General features: G+C 40.4%; 1 protein-coding gene across 1 annotated transcript; it reads right to left on the bottom strand.

Moving 5' to 3' along the window:
- Positions 1 to 506: 506 nt before the first annotated feature.
- Positions 507 to 15,408, bottom strand: prss16 (serine protease 16). Its single transcript, XM_044203677.1, has 9 exons — positions 15,158 to 15,408; positions 14,663 to 14,844; positions 13,749 to 13,981; positions 12,617 to 12,752; positions 10,064 to 10,178; positions 3,167 to 3,368; positions 2,102 to 2,192; positions 1,739 to 1,941; positions 507 to 842 (listed from the first exon to the last, which is right to left on the bottom strand). The coding sequence occupies exons 1-9, from the start codon at positions 15,362 to 15,364 to the stop codon at positions 733 to 735; spliced, it is 1,479 nt and encodes a 492-aa protein (XP_044059612.1). The 5' UTR covers positions 15,365 to 15,408; the 3' UTR covers positions 507 to 732.
- Positions 15,409 to 15,874: the final 466 nt, after the last annotated feature.

The following is a 15,874-nucleotide window of genomic DNA, read 5'->3' as shown; positions in this document are numbered from 1 at the left end:
GCCATGAAAGAGTATATCTCAATATAAAATGTATTTGTCAAGAGTTACAGACACAAAGTGTCCTGTATGCAGATAGGATTGGTCAACATCATGCAACAAAAGGCAGTGAGATGGTGTATTGTATCCAAAAGCAAATGTTGTGCTGGGAAATTTTGAATTTCACATACTGTATTTTGGTACACTAGAAAATCTTGGAAAATTTTAAATTATTGAGTGTGTTGCCCTTGTAAACAAATATTTCTATAACACAGATTTCTTATCTTCAATAAAATAGTTCAAATAATCAACATGAGTCCACTGACAGACATTCATTTGAAGTTAAACCTGCCTCCTTAAATTTAATTTAACTAGGCTATCTAGGACTATTCAAAACCATGTCTGAGAAAGCAAACTCTACTACTACTCCTTGTTTGATGTATATCCTGCCCAGAAACCAGCTCATGAAGTGCATTATATTCACCTTTGCAATGGTACGTCAGAATAAAACTAAAAATGCAGAGAGAAAATAGCTAAAAAAAAACATCTTTATTCATCAGCTCAAAATTGTCTCACTCATTTAAAATACCTGAACTTTGTACCTATAGATGTTTGTGTAAAGTGCCTTTTCAAGCAGTCATAAACGTGGCAGTAAAGTAGTAATAAGCAGTGTCACACCAATGTCAATGATCTGGACAAAAGAGTAATTAATTAGTTTGCTTTGCAAAGCCATTGATTGGCCCGTTTGGCTGTCAGTCATTGCTTCAACCACTGCTGGAGAAGTAAGAAGATGTGGTCACGGGCCAGAGCCAGCTGGGGGAGATCCTCGCTCCTGGCAGGATACATGTTGGCACAGTGGGCTGTTCCTGGATCATAGAAAAAATATAAATATAATGGATATGGCAGCGAAAAACAGTAAAACCGAGATTTTCTGAGTTACAAGAACAATTATCCACCTAATAAAGCTAGAGTTGAACAAGTAAGCTATTGTTCTACTCTGAAACTGTTGCTTGGCTTCTGTAATGTAAACCAACCACTAACGAAATTCAGTGTTCAGTTAACTTGTGTGACTCAACAGATTTTAGACGTGGAAATACACAAATTAAGTAAGTTCCTCAAAGGCTTAATGATGAACGGTGGTCAAAGGTTAGGTCTACTTACAAGGCGCCAGCTATAACTGCTGTACATAAACAAGAACAGACAAAATCAGATGTATTGTATGTACGATTTGGGCTTGAGTTTTGTACTTCGTGCCATTTGATATGTTTTAAATCATACTGTGCAGATACCAAAGTTTGACTCTATTTCAACATGTAGTTAACACATAGCTACACATTCTGCTTTTGAAACATTGGTTATATGTAACCTACAAGTTTAAAAACCGTTCACTTTTTATTCAAAGTCAGTCCAGTTTTTACCTGGATGGATTTTGATCACTAAGTCACTAAATACGTGCTTATTCGGGAATAAATGGGCGCATTTATCCTTCAAGTTAGCATTAGCTAACAAGCTAGCTAGTTGTTGCCAGTTACTTTGCTATCTAAGCTAGCAAGTTGGATAGCAGCAAAGATGTCTATGTGGTAAAACTGCTGAATAATGGACTGGGCATTTTGGGTTTGTTTTGTTTTTTTAAAATCAGATTGAATCATAATATACATTTTAAAATCTTGTTTCTAGAAGACAGTATAACATCAACTTTCTTTTGAGCTGTAAACACAAAGTCACACTGCTTGTACTTCAGTGGGATTTTATTCTTTCTCACCTTTGATGAAAACAGCAGGGAGATCAGGTGTGATGTCCTGGGTGATTCCCAAGGCGTGCCAGGGGTCAATGGACCCGTTGGGAAAAACTATTCTGGTGGAGCGTATGCCATAGCCGCCGTAATACTCATTGGTCTGGGCCACGGCCTCCGCCAGCTGCTCGGCACTGACATTGTAGAAGTCTGCACACTGTTTCAAATGATACCTAGATGAGAAAAACACAGATGAACAATGCAACATCTAATGAAGCTGGAAGCAAAGAAAGAAAATGGCCAGTGTATGCTGTGGGTGAAGGGGGAGCAGGTGCAGGGGTTAAACATAATTATGAGTTTAGTAGGCAGAGGGGCAATGTTTAGTGTACTCACACAAGAGGGAAGCCAGTGAATGGTTGGTTGGGCGAATCAGTGCTCTGGTAGAATCCAAATTCAGTGCAGGTCTGGTAGACCCACTGTCTCCCTGACAACACACACACACACACACACACACACACACACACACACACACACGAAATGTACCCATGGCCAGCATATTCAGTTGGTTAATATAAATCAAGGCACTAACAACACAGGTCTGGTAAAGCTAACAATTGGTTTAAAATGGCTTTGCTCCCAAAATCACTTTCAGTTATTCAGCCCCAATTAAGAGAGGAAAGAGTGCAACTAAAACCCACATGACTGGGGGGGGGGGTTATGCAGACACATCCCAGCAGTGGCTTTTTAAGAGACCATTTCCTGTTCCAGTGATCCCCCTCTAGCCCTCCTACTCATGAAACTGAAGCTGGGAACTGGAACCACAGCCCATGGCAAAGGTACAACATGGAATATAGAGAACCCACTTTTGGTTAAACACACCTGGGATGTTTTAAAGCCTGATAAAAACTCTTAATTTAACTTTCCCCCCAGAAGAAAAAATTGGGATGTTCATCATTCCAAGACTTGCTTAGTAGTTAAGTGATGTAATGACATTTTTTGGTGCACCTATTTTGCCAGAACTCTGCCTAGTCTACTTTTATTTAACTTTTCCTAAAAAAGCCTTGTGACAACACCCAAAAATGGGTTTGCTATGTTATGACTGTACCCACATCGCATACTCAACAGGCTGTGTTATATTCTGGTCTCCTGAGGCTACTGATGATGGAGAAATTGGTGGTTCTGCCTCTACTGCAGTTGATTGCTCCTGTATTATTGTTGGACTACGGTGGAAAATTTCAATGTGACATCACATTGTCTATTCCAGTTATGCTCTGTCATTAGAACATAAACACACCACCTGACAACCTACTGCACCAATAAGAGGGACCCAAAAATACAAGGTACATAAAAATAGAAGTGTCATGAAGTGATTGCGGAGACATTTTAAAATAGAACCCACTAAAATAACCATGTTTACACACACAAACATACCAATTCCCAGTACATGTCCATACCCACCTCCCCCTGCAGCCAGCCCATCCCAGGATGTATTAGTCATGTCTCTGAGGTAGTTACTGAAGCTGGCATCCAGGCATTTCATAGCGAAGGTGTCCATCATGAGGCGGGCCACAGCAGCATACCGGGCATAAGGCTCCCCCAGTGAGGTGTCACCCATCACACCACACAGCACCTTGATGGTGATGTTGGTGCCTATCACGCCCTACATTGACAACCGCGCCATAAAGAAGAGGGGAAAAAAGCAAATGAATTAAGACGACGTCACCTTCTCAATATATAAGGTTGAAGCAAATGTATCAGAACTTTATGATTACCTCCCAGTTAGATGATAACTAGCAATTTATGAAATTTTTTTAATGTAATTTTCTGTGGGTGAAAGTATTCCCCAAGCCTTTATTATAATAGGAAACATGAACTTGAACATATGCGTACACGTTATCAAATTATTTTCATTTTACTCCAAAGAGAAACTGATCTCTAACAAAAGCAATATAGGATGAAAAGGAATAACTGCACTGTAAATGTAATGTCACCGGGGAGATCATTCGCAGGGAGAGATCGCCCATAATTGGAAAGCAGATGAGGTTCAATTTCATCTTCCTTGAGCTACAAACTAAACATCAACTTCCTCTCTGTGCTGTTCTGATCATAGTACAGAATATGCCAATAAACTGCTCTAAATAAGATTTTACAAAAGCAATTACGTTTTCCCAAATGTACATTGGAGTCACCCAATAACAAGTTCTAATGTTCTTCCTCAAGTTTCCTGAAAATATGACTGGTGGTGCAGCAAAGTTTTGTCAATACTGGTGCTCCTACAGAATGCACTGCATAGGTTGTTGTAAATTGCACATCCTCAAGGTCCAGCTTGAGGGCCAGTGTGTTTGTTGACCTGGCTGTCAATCTCGCAGTATACCCCAATCACGCTAGAAATAGGAGTTTTCTCACACACAGGCCTCCTGTCAGAACTTGGAAGTTTTCTCTGTGTCGTTCACTGCCACCCAATGGACCGCCGTAGGCAAATGGTTAAAGGCTTGGTTCATCAGGAGAAGTCTGAGAGGCCATTATGTTAAAACTTGAACTATCTGCTTGGCTACATACCACAAGAGATAAGTGAGCAATGAGGTTTTTGTTCATCTTGAAAACAGCAGCTGAAAAAACAAACTCCAAAACAGCTGTTAAACGGACTTTGTGGTGAGATTGTTTTGTCAACTGTTATTTTGTATTTTGGGTAACTTACTCTTTAATACTGTCATATGAATAGTTGCACTCTTTACATGGTGTATTATTTTAGGGCTACCTATTACTGTTTATACTTTTTCCACATTGTGTAGATGGAACGATGGTGACACCAAAATGAATTGATTCCAGGCAAGTTGGAAAGAAATCTATGCTCTGAATCAGCTCTGACTGATCTATCAAGATTGTAGTTGATGATGTTTTCCACATTCCAGAACTTCAGTTTTGTAATTTCATGGTTTTCTCTGCTAAATATAACTGCAAATCATTTCCTTTCTACTTAAGCAGCTTTCACCTAAAGGACAAGGGCAATTATCATATGAACTGGCCTGATTTATTATGGCTAGACATATACACGCCAGCCCCAGGTGCCTTCTCTTATTGTTTATTCTTGAAAAAGAACTGGCCTTGATGTAACATTAAAATCTCTGTATTACAGTTATTGCACTTTATGGCAGCAATAGGAGAGCTTATTTATTTCATTTGTTTAACCTTTACTTAGGGGGAAACTGAAATAATATTATTTTCCCAAGTGTACCCTGGCCAAGTTATGCAGCACAAAAAACAAAAAGCAAACAAACTGGTGATAGCCTCCACAAAATGCATTACATAATATTAATGTACAGTAAATACCACCCATTTAAAAACCCCAATATGTAATCATATCATACACAACAAGACTAAGAGTGTACAGCCACACTAGCAGCTCTTTGCAGTTGTACTTTGGCACAGCAGTGCTTTAAGCTAAATGCTGATGTCAGCATGGTAACATGCTCATAATGACAATGCTAACATGTTGATGTTTACAGTTAATGATTACCATGTTCACCATCTTTAGTTTAGCGTGTTAGCATGCTAACATAAGCAAATTAGCAACCAAAAAAAGGAAAAGTCTGGTAGGCTTCATCCTTTGGGGACCATGACTGGCTGCATAGAATTTCATGGTAATTTATGCAATAGTATAGATTTTTCAGTCATGGTGAACCGTCCAACTGAACAACTGACCAACTGACCAACAACAATTAAAGTTAATGTCTGAACTTTGTTGTTGCAATAGAAGAGCTTATTTTTCTTTTTTTTTCAACCTGTATTTGACTAAGACAAGCCTCACTGGAATAAAAAAAAGGTGTACCCTGCCCAATTTGGCTGCCTACCATTGAGTCTGGTTCTGCCCGAGGTTTCTGCCTCTTAAAGAAAGTTTTTTCCTTGCCACTGTCGCCAAGTGCTTGCTCATGGTGGGATTTGATGGGTCCCTGTAAAATAATAATATAAAGAGTACGGTCTAGACCTGCTGTATAGGAAAAGTGCAATGAGATAACTTCTGTTATGAATTGCTGCTATATAAATAAAATGCTGTGTAGTAGAATGTATACACAAATCTGTGTTCCTTGTGAGGAGATGGCAGCATTATTATTAGTGCTACAGTGCATAAAGGCACATGTGAAGTGTAAGGAAGAACTCAGAGTGCTGTCCTGCAGGGCTTTCCCTCCACAATCACTAGACATGTGAATGTATCATAGGTGGTTTACAGCACATTACAACCTTGGGGATCTGCTGTTACTACCTTGACATGAATCAAAAGGTTAGCCCAAAAATTGGAGGAGTTCATTGCAACTTTTGGATAACTGTGGTGATCCCTTTCCTGTATACCAATCCTCAATGCTCCTCAGTAATACACTATGGCTACTCAGTGGCATCAGTCCAACACTGTGGTTGTGCCCTTTCCTGATATAAACTTGCCTAAAACAAAATGTAGTACTGGCATGAGGGTTGGAGGAGTAAACAGTTGGCAGTGATTACAGTTCTTACGTGCGAAATGAAAGCCTTGTTAACTATAAATGACCCATGACAACTATCCCATCTGCACCTCTCTCATCTTCTGAGTAGAAAGAGGAACTGTTAGTACTTGTTCAACAAGCTGTAGCGTTACATAATGTCTGTCCGTATTTTATAAAGCACCCCATTGATAACCCCTCGGCTGTGAAGCCACTGCTGTGACTCTTCCGATTGAGTTACACCTCGGTCCTAGTTCTTACCCAAATTCCTCAGTGGTACCTAAAACCTGGTAGTTTGCTCTATACCCAGCCCTTTGTCTCAGAGAGGCAGCTGTGGCTGTGTTTGTCTGCTGGTGCTGTGGACTCCGTGGCCCACCGCTCCTCTCGGTTCTTTTATAAGCGTCTCTTTGGCTTGGGGCGACAGGAAACCAAAGAGACCAGTCTTTTGTTACTTTTTCACATCAGCTTATTGGTAACCGGACTCACGTCTCCTCAAGGCACCAGGGGGACAGAGAGGGGATGGGATGAAAAAAAGGGGAGGGGGAAAAAGGGGTAACTGGTAAAAAAAAAAAGGCCACCAAGAGGGAAAAAGAAAGGGGACAGAAGTACAGTAACAAATGATGAAAAAACATGTTGTGAAACATGTTGTGTGTCCTACTTGAAACTACTTTGAAAGGGCTGTAAGATTTTCCACAAGTTCAGGACTAGGGCTGGGCTATATAATTCATTGCCTGTCTATATAATTGTAGTATGGGAATTTCTTTACTATGTGAAATGTGATACACAGTTTTCAAGTTTCAAGGTTGCTTTTATTGTCTCCTGAAAGAAAACAATTGTCTTGGATTAAAGGAATTGCAGCACAGAAAACAGACATGTCACAAAAAGTCAGTTAGACTACAACGACGCACACAATAGTATGAAGTGTCCATCGGTTACCCTTTTGTCTGTCCCCCAATAGTTGCCCTTTGATAGGTTTAAAGAGGAACTCCAGCAATTTTACACATCAAATCTGTTACCAGGTGTTGGGGAGTACTACGGCATATGTTGTATAAAGCCCTTTGTGTCTTCAGAGGGAGCTGTGTGGCGTCTGATAAATCGCCTCAAGTGATGTCACAGCGTCGGTTGGGGCTGAAGACTACAAGTTTGAAAATGAAAAAAGTGGAAGGAAGTTAGTTTGCCAGACCTCTGTATGCCACTTCTCATCTCTGCTTGAGGCTAGCGGCTCAAGGCTATACTATCCCCTACTAGCATAACACACTCGAATCTCAGCGTTCATGTTGCATTGTGGGTAATGAAGGTGCCAGGTTTTGGCAAGGAAGAAGAATGCACGGAATAAAAACGATATCTCTGCTGCATCGATTTAGTTACTTTTTTTAGAGATGGCAATGTCCACTTTTGTATGGACTGAAATATCTCAACAACTATTGGATGGATTGGCATGACATTTTGTACAGACATTCATGGGATGAATCCTAATGACTTTGGTAATCCCCTGACTTTTCCTCTAGCACCACCATGAGGTTGACATTTGTGGTTTTTAGTGAAATGTCTCAACAATTATTTTATGGATTGCCATTAAATTTGGTTCACACATTCACATCCCCCTCAGGATGAACTGGAATAATTGGTGATCCCCTGACTTTTCCTCTCGCAGCACCATCAGGTCAAATTTGTTCAACGCTTTGGTTTATGACCGAATACCATCAGCCTCAGCTGTGCTATGTGTTTTGTGTAATTACCAAATATTAGCATGCTAGTAAGCTAAACTAAAATGGTGAACATGGTGAACATTATACCTGCTCAACATGTTAGCATTGTCATTGTCAGCATGCCGACATTAACATTTAGCTCAAAGCACTGCAGAACCTCAGAGAGCCGCTAGCAGGACTGTTGACTCTTAGTCTTGTTTAAAACTGTCCATCGAGTGCAATGCTAAATCAGTGGAGTATTCTTTTAACAGATAGAGGGACAAATGAATGTTTGTAACGATAGTGCCTGCACGATAGGACCCTATGACACTTACCAGAATTCATTACCTCGTACTCAGTTCAACACATGAGAAGAGACAGATAAAATCCTTATGGCCTGCTGAATAGTGCAGAAATGTTAATAATCTCAGAAATGTCTTGGGGGGTATGGGGTGTGGACATCCCCATGATCTTCCATGCCGTCTTTACCAGACTAAGAATTTGATCCTTAAACTTGACCATAGGATGCACTCTATGGTAACAAATGAGCATAATACTGTATAAGAGAGTGAATAAAATGGAGGTGCTGATGTTTGCAACATCCGTGTGTCAGTTAAGACCGCTGTCTATGTGTACCCCTAAATATTTATAAAAAATGACCTGTCTGATGTCACAGCTGCTCACCAACTGAGCTGGGATCCAAAACAGTTTCCTCAGTTTTCCAAACATTGATGTGGAAATGATGATCATCACACCAGTACATAAACCTGTCTATCTCAGCTTTGCAGCAGATAATGTCAGAGTTGCAGATAAGCAAACTAAGAAGAGAAGTGTCATTGAAATTTCCACTGCAAACTACAGATTGGGAGCTGACATAGTTGTTTCTGTACAAAGTAAATAAAAAGGCTGAACTGACACACCCTGTCCCTGTGTTGCTTACTGTTTTATTACAGAGTAACAAGTTTTTTCGTTGTCTAAATTAACAGTACAAAGCAATTACTGAGTCAGAGTGTTTTCCAAAGCATTTAACCATGCCACCTGAAAATGAAAGTGAAAGTCAGTTTGACTTCCCATTATCATGGCGTCATTATCATGGAAATCAACCAGACACCTTGACATGTGATCAAATTTTTTATTTTATTTTTTTTATTTTTTTAAGCCCAGTCTTATTCGGGCTCTCTTCTTTCTACTGCCCACTAGGTTATTATGACACATACCCAAGTATTGTGAAAAATCTGACACAATGGGAAACCATTATGTGTTTGCTGCTACAGAAGCTTTATTACTCAAATTCGAGAGAAATCTAAGGTATTACATTTCAGCACAAAATTTGGGCAGCATTAATCAAACTAGACTGGTGTCATTCTTCAAAAACCTAAAACTCAAATCCTACTTCCCACCTTCCTGTAATTTTACTCAGTTGGTCCCTTCTTTACTGAGTCACGAGCCATCCATAATGTATGTAGGTAACTAAAGGGGCTCCGCTTCTCATATAGAGATACAGACAAAGTAAGCAAGCAAGCAAGCGGCCCCAGGAACATCCCTGGAGATCCTCTTACAAGGCAGGATCTCTGGGCCTCTCGCTGTTAAACAATGCAGGGTTTATTGTGTTTCAGTACACTGCTTGATCTGTCTGAAACCCTCCTACACCTCATAACTGCCTTCCACTCAACCAAGACTGGATCCTGGGTCAACCCCTGACCTACAAAGGCTGTACACAAAACTTTCTTCTGTCTCAGTTCAACCTGCATACATCATGTCAGATCTGATATACTGTATTGTGTTTATATCAGATGTCTGTCACCCCTAAGGTGATTTAGTAAACTATACTGGAATAATTTCTCAGGTCAGTCTATAAAAATCTGCTCATCTATCCTTTGGAAAGAAAGCGAATAAGCACAACTCCTAATTTTTACTATTCCTTTAAGCAGCTAATAACCTATGTAAAGAATTTTCTGTTTTATTATATGCAATACAGAGTTTCAATGTCTAATGATGGTTTATATACCATTTGTGAGCAATGAACAACTTTTTTTGGCATAAAAAAAACATTTAACAAATTTAAAGACAGCAACTGTTGGCACAAAATGTCCGCTACTGGTTGATTCAATCCAAAATAATCAGTATCTGCCTCCAAAATCCATGTTTTATGATGTTTTACTGATGTTGTTTGGCATGCGTCTACTCTCTCTCACCTCAAACCCCCTGTTGTCTTCATTGTACTGGACCACATCCATGAAGTTGCCAGCCAGCGTTTCCAGGAAGTAGGCAGAGTCCATCTCTGTCTGGATCTGCAGTTTGGAACACAAGCTGAAGGAGGAGAGGAGGAAGATAGAAGAGAGGAGGCAAGGGAACAGGGAGGGAGATGAAGAAGAGGTGGAGGAGGAGGGGAAATTGGGGGACAATGGAGGTGGAGGAAAAAGGGAAGGTGGGGATGACATACAGGAAAATAAGAGGAAAGTTAAACCAGGGTGTGTTTTGGCAATCGTACAGTGCGTCTTGCCACATAGTCTTTTCCTGTGTTCTCAGGAAATAAAACCTCAGGCCATTCACTGCAAGTACACAACTAGACACCAGCAAGTGTTTAAAGCTTCTTATGTATGATAACCAGCCAGACAAAACAGCTACACTTCTTTAGAGGGCAGACCACCATGGATGTGTTGAACCATGGATGTGGATGGACTGTGTTGACCTCTATTCAAAAACGTCCAACTTAACTCTCCAAATACAGAATAAAACACTTTATTAGCCATTCTAGCGGCGTGGCTCTAGGGACAGCAATGACCGTCGGTCAGTCCACCGCTTTGGTCCCGACTGAAATATCTTAACAAATATTGGATGGATTGCCATGAACTTTTGTACAGACATTCATTGGTTCCCAAAAGATGCATCCTACTGACTTTGGTGATCCCCTGACTTTTCCTACAGCACTTCTTTGTGGTTTTTAGTGAAATGTTTCAACAACTATTGGATGGATTCATTGCCATTAAATTTGGTACAGACACTGATGATTTCCAGATGATGGGAGGATGAATGAATAACTTTGGTAATCCCATCAGCCTCAGCTGTACTTTGTGTTTAGTGCTAATTAGCAAATGTTAGCATACTAACACGCTAAATAAGATGTGTTTAAGAGGTAAACATGTGCTACTGCTACACATCAGCATGTTGCCATGCTAGCATTAGCATTTAGCTGTGCCTGAGTAGCATGGCTATAGACTCTTAGTCTTGTTTTTCAAGATGAAGTCTGAACAGTTGATTACAGACATAGACAAACGCACACGCGTCTGTGAAAAAGACTGAGGTGGTAAAATGATATCTTCCTTGAGTGTCTGTGAGACCTTTACTCTGGTAAATGTAGTTAACAGGCTGTTGTTGTGACATGCTGATTTTAGAAACAATTCATCTGTGTGTGTATATGAGTTTGTGTGCAGTGAACGATACTTCCGTCATGATGAAATTGTGACGCAAGTAAAGTATTCTCTAAGTTATTGTGGTTTGGAAACTAGACAAGTCTCCAAACCACCTTTGTGAACTTTGCGTGTTTGTGCCTGCATGATGACATGTCTGCATCTACGGTCTCCATGATCTGCAAGAAGCTAAAATAAAATATGTCCAATGTGGTCAGGGCAGTGCCAACATAAAGACAAGGCTTTATGGTGTCTCCATGACAGTATTAGTTCTGTGAGACTAACCACACCATCATAAAAGCCATTTAAGCCGGTTTATTCATCATGCTGACTGATCTTACAGTCACTATAATAACCTAAAATACGCAAATATAAAACAACACCAAAGACCGCCATAATTGCAGACATAGCACAAGCATGCTAGGAATAACTTCATGCTTGAAACTGAAAACAATGGAAGAAAATGAAGGACATAATGTAACAAGGGGCTGAGAAAAAAAAATGCTGAAGGGAGACACTTTAAATAAAGGCCCACCATCAGCAATATTCAGTATTTACATTTTAATTGTATTCTTGTCAGGGTGTATAAGCCTTTGAAACAGCATTTAGACCATGTGACACTAAAGCTACCCATTGAAACCTTTGACTGCAGTAATAATAATAATAATAAAATAAAATGATAATAATAATAATAAACACAATAGAGTAGGTGTAAATAAACTGGATCACATCTATCCTATAACAAGGGGATGGGTTCAGTATGGCTCATACTGTTAATTCTGATATCTGCCCATTGTATTCCTCTCTGGAGAAGATCCCACATTCCAGAGTCCCAGGCTCAGTCCAAAAAGGCTTTAGGGACACTCATGAAGCTGTAACAGGACCTGACTCAAACCAGGAACCAAGACGATCCTCGCTGCTGCTTTGAACCTCTCACATAGCTCCAGGTATAACTATAGTTGGACTGACGCTATAACTGCTCACATCTAATGGTGCTGTTTCACATGCAGCACTGCACAACATTTTTGAAAATACATTTATTTTCTTTCTTTCTGAGAGTTAGATAAGACTACTGATCCTGCTTTCATGTCTGTACAGTGAATATAAAGCTAATATATCATAATTTCCATCCTCATCCCTTACCAGATAATCAAAGGGAAATTATTTTACATGGTTGGCTGGTTAGCTGGTTGAGAGTACATTTATGGAGTTGATTATTTGATATTTGAAAGAAGTCTTGTAATGCCATTCCTACTGCCTTAGTCAGCTCACATTTTGCGATTTCTTGTAAATTACAGGGGAGATAAGTATGGGTTACAGAGAGTTTAGACACCGTACTTGAAGTCTTTGGTGATGTTGTCATAGGTCTTGGTGTCCTTCAAGCGCTCCAGAAGGTTATCTGAAGCCTTTTTTACCAGTAGGGGGCACTCTGTGTTCTCTGAGGCCAGCGAACGCCACACAACCTCCAAGTACTCTGGCAAAACATAAAGACAGAGAGAGGGGTGGACACTTAAACCTGGGCTGCTATAAAAAGACCACAATAATACACAAAAAACCCTGGTTAAACATACATGACTATTTTGAGGCACAGCAAAAGCACCAATTCATCTTCAAAATAACGCATGAACCCAGCTCCAGTCAAGTGTTTGAGAAAGTATTTATTTAAAAAAGCTTTCAGTGAGGTTGAATGTGAAATAATGAGTCTCAACCAAAGTAAATTTCACAGTTTATGAAACTCTAAAAGCAGGCTCTCAGAGGAGAAACTCCTCCATTACAAAATCTTGGAATATTTCCAGCTGGAGTGAAAGCCAAGCTCTAACTGCAGTGTTGTTTTCAGAACTTTGTGGTGCCATGGACTGAGTGGGGAAAGACACTTGACGTCATCAGCACACCATGTACACTATTCTCTGTGCGTTTTGTCTCGGATATTTTCCTAGAGTCAAAGAGAATATGGCCTGACTATGTGTGACAGTGTCTTCAAGATAGCGTGAGTGTGTGGGTGGAACAGTACAGGTGCATGTTCAAAGCTTGCAGCTGAGCTTGATTCCAGCCTGCAGCCTTCCGGAGGAAAACAATGGGCTCAGCCAAACACAACACAGACACAGAGAGAGATAGAGAGTCAAGCCTTCCTCATCTTTGATCTGTCTGAGACTCTTACTTCCAAGACACTGAACAAAACTGAACAATTGTGGCAAATTTTAATTTAATGCTTGAAGTGTTCTACAGAGACGTTGATACAAGAGCACACTATAGGGATTACAGGCTAAATTCAATTTCAATTTCCTATCCAACTTAAATTCCCTGTTTTTTTAAATAGAGTTTGGCATAAAACTGTGTTTATCCAAAAAGGAATGGCATATATCTTTAGAAGATGAGAATAAAGACCAAAATAAGTGTGTGTGAGTGTGAAGTGTGCGTGTGTGTATGTGTGTCTGTGTGTGTTGTTATGTCATGCAATGTCTCTTCATACCTGGGAAGTTGACAGTAGCATGAACAGGTGCACTCGTGGCCACAGAGGCATGGACCAGGTGAGGATACTTCATCCTGAACCAAGCAGCGAGAGAGCCTGGGTACGACCCGCCAAACGCCACCCATTTCCTGTCTGTAAGCCCTCGGGTCTCCGCCACCACCGTGCGGAAGTGTGCCAGGTCAGCCAACGCCTGACGACTACTGAGGAAACGCAGGTTGTCTGTGCTGAGGTCACTAAATTGAGAGAAGATGGAAGCTCAATTTAAATAGTAGTTTGAGTGAGAACCTACAGGCCATCATTCAGTCTGGACAATACTACATGGGCCATGGGCAGGACTGTCCTTAGAATGCAGGGCTGCCATCTAGTGGTACAACAGCTACACCAGCTGCTGTACACACCAAAAACATGAAGCTAGAGGCCCGATGGATATTTGTCCTTTTGTTGATCCCACAGTATTGTGCAACCAGAATAATAGATGTGTCGTACAGAATCAAAGGTTAGTTCTTGGTTTATTAGCAAACTCTAACCCCTAACCCTAACCTGAGATTCATGAAGAAAACAGTGCAGACATTTGAGTTATACTGGGTTTTTTAAAGCACGGCTGTCAGATGCCAATGTCTGCCTCCTTCTACCCATACACCTGCTAATTTCCTGGTTTCAGTTTTGAATACATTCGCAAGAACTGAACTGCAGTTCTCTTGGAAGGGCAGAACGACCAGCATTCTGCGGCATTTTGATGCTGTTATTTTGTGCCACCTGGCATTGTGTTACCTGCATGCCAAAAAAAAAAAAAAAAAAAAAAAACCCAAAGGAGTAAAAGTTCCAGTTCCTCAATCTCAAACAGATCTAAACAGGCTTGGAGTGATCACACCCTCATTCAAGTTCAAGAATTAAATCAGCAAGGCCAAACGTACACGGTCGGGTGACTCTTTCCATAGAAGCGATGTTCCAGCATCAAGCAAAGTGCTCCTAGTTTCTCGGCATAGGTGAGCCAGGTGCCGTACTGCATCCAGGCTGGATTGGCCGGGCCCTCTCCACCTATCATCAGAAACACTGGACCACCCGGCTTGTAGAAGGCTTCATTTACAAAGTACCTCTGAGGGAGAAAAAGGGGGGGGAGAGTTGTTAAGAGTGGAAAAACCTACAGACAGGGGGATATCAGGTTTGCATCAGTATGTCTGTAGTCGTTAGAATGATCCAAAAAAGGTTAGGTTAACTTTTTAACAGATGGACAGGTGCAAATTGATACCCTTTTCTAACTGTATTGGATAGGATCATATACTAACTAAATGTATTATGTTTTATCTTAAACTAAGCCCAGGAGAAAGCAAGGACTAGCTAAATCTGATCACTTTTCAAAATATATTTCAACCCTTGTAAGAATACGCATAACACATAAACAGACTTACTTGCTTCCACTCTCTGCTGTCTGCACCATTGAAGTGATCCAGTTTCTGAGTGAACCACTGCTCCTCAAGCACTGCTTTCTGTCTGGTATCCTGCCCTTGATTAAACTTCCTAAACCCCTTATACAGTCCCTCTCCGACAACAAAGACAGAAAACAGGAAAAATAAGGTTACTTTACACAGAAGCAAACCACACGTTTGAAAAGCCATTTTGATATAAACAAGGAAACAGTCAGGGGCATGTGATTTAGTTCCATGTAGTCACATGACAAGTTCTTCTGCTACTTTAAATGACTCGCAAAACATGGGAGATATAGGGTTCATACGCATCTTAACGTACCACTGTAACACTTTCAGGACATTCTCATCATATGATTTTTATTATTTGTTATTATAATGTATGTTATTATAATAATCGAAATGCTTAAAATCGATCGACACAAATTGTGTTGAATGTTTGTATGTGACACCACAGTGTGTTTTAAAATATGGCCTCAAATGTATCACTCAAAACGTGGATACGTGAACATACTGCTAAATAGCAAATCGAAATGTTAGTTTTCCTGAGGGATTTAAACTGTTTTGAACGGAAAATCTCCTCTCCTTCCACCGTGAAGTCGTCACTCGACGTTGTTCCGGTGTTTTGTAGGAATTGAAGTAAACAATCCTGTCAAATCAGCACCAGCAGGGGCGGTAAAGAGAAATCACAACAACATTTTC

Source organism: Siniperca chuatsi, linkage group LG7 (assembly GCF_020085105.1).
Source record: "Siniperca chuatsi isolate FFG_IHB_CAS linkage group LG7, ASM2008510v1, whole genome shotgun sequence".
NCBI lineage: Eukaryota > Metazoa > Chordata > Actinopteri > Centrarchiformes > Sinipercidae > Siniperca > Siniperca chuatsi.
This window is presented reverse-complemented; position numbering and strand designations above follow the sequence as displayed.

Bases quoted from the DNA above. Each gene is read 5' to 3' on its own strand.
- prss16 (XM_044203677.1), bottom strand. From the start codon at position 15,364: ATGGCTTTTCAAACGTGTGGTTTGCTTCTGTGTAAAGTAACCTTATTT. The intron at 14,845-15,157 runs GTAAGTCTGTTT...TTTCTCCCTCAG, and splicing joins ACAGCAGAGAGTGGAAGCAA to AGGTACTTTGTAAATGAAGC. The intron at 1,942-2,101 runs GTGAGTACACTA...TTTCTCATCTAG, and splicing joins TTCACTGGCTTCCCTCTTGT to GTATCATTTGAAACAGTGTG.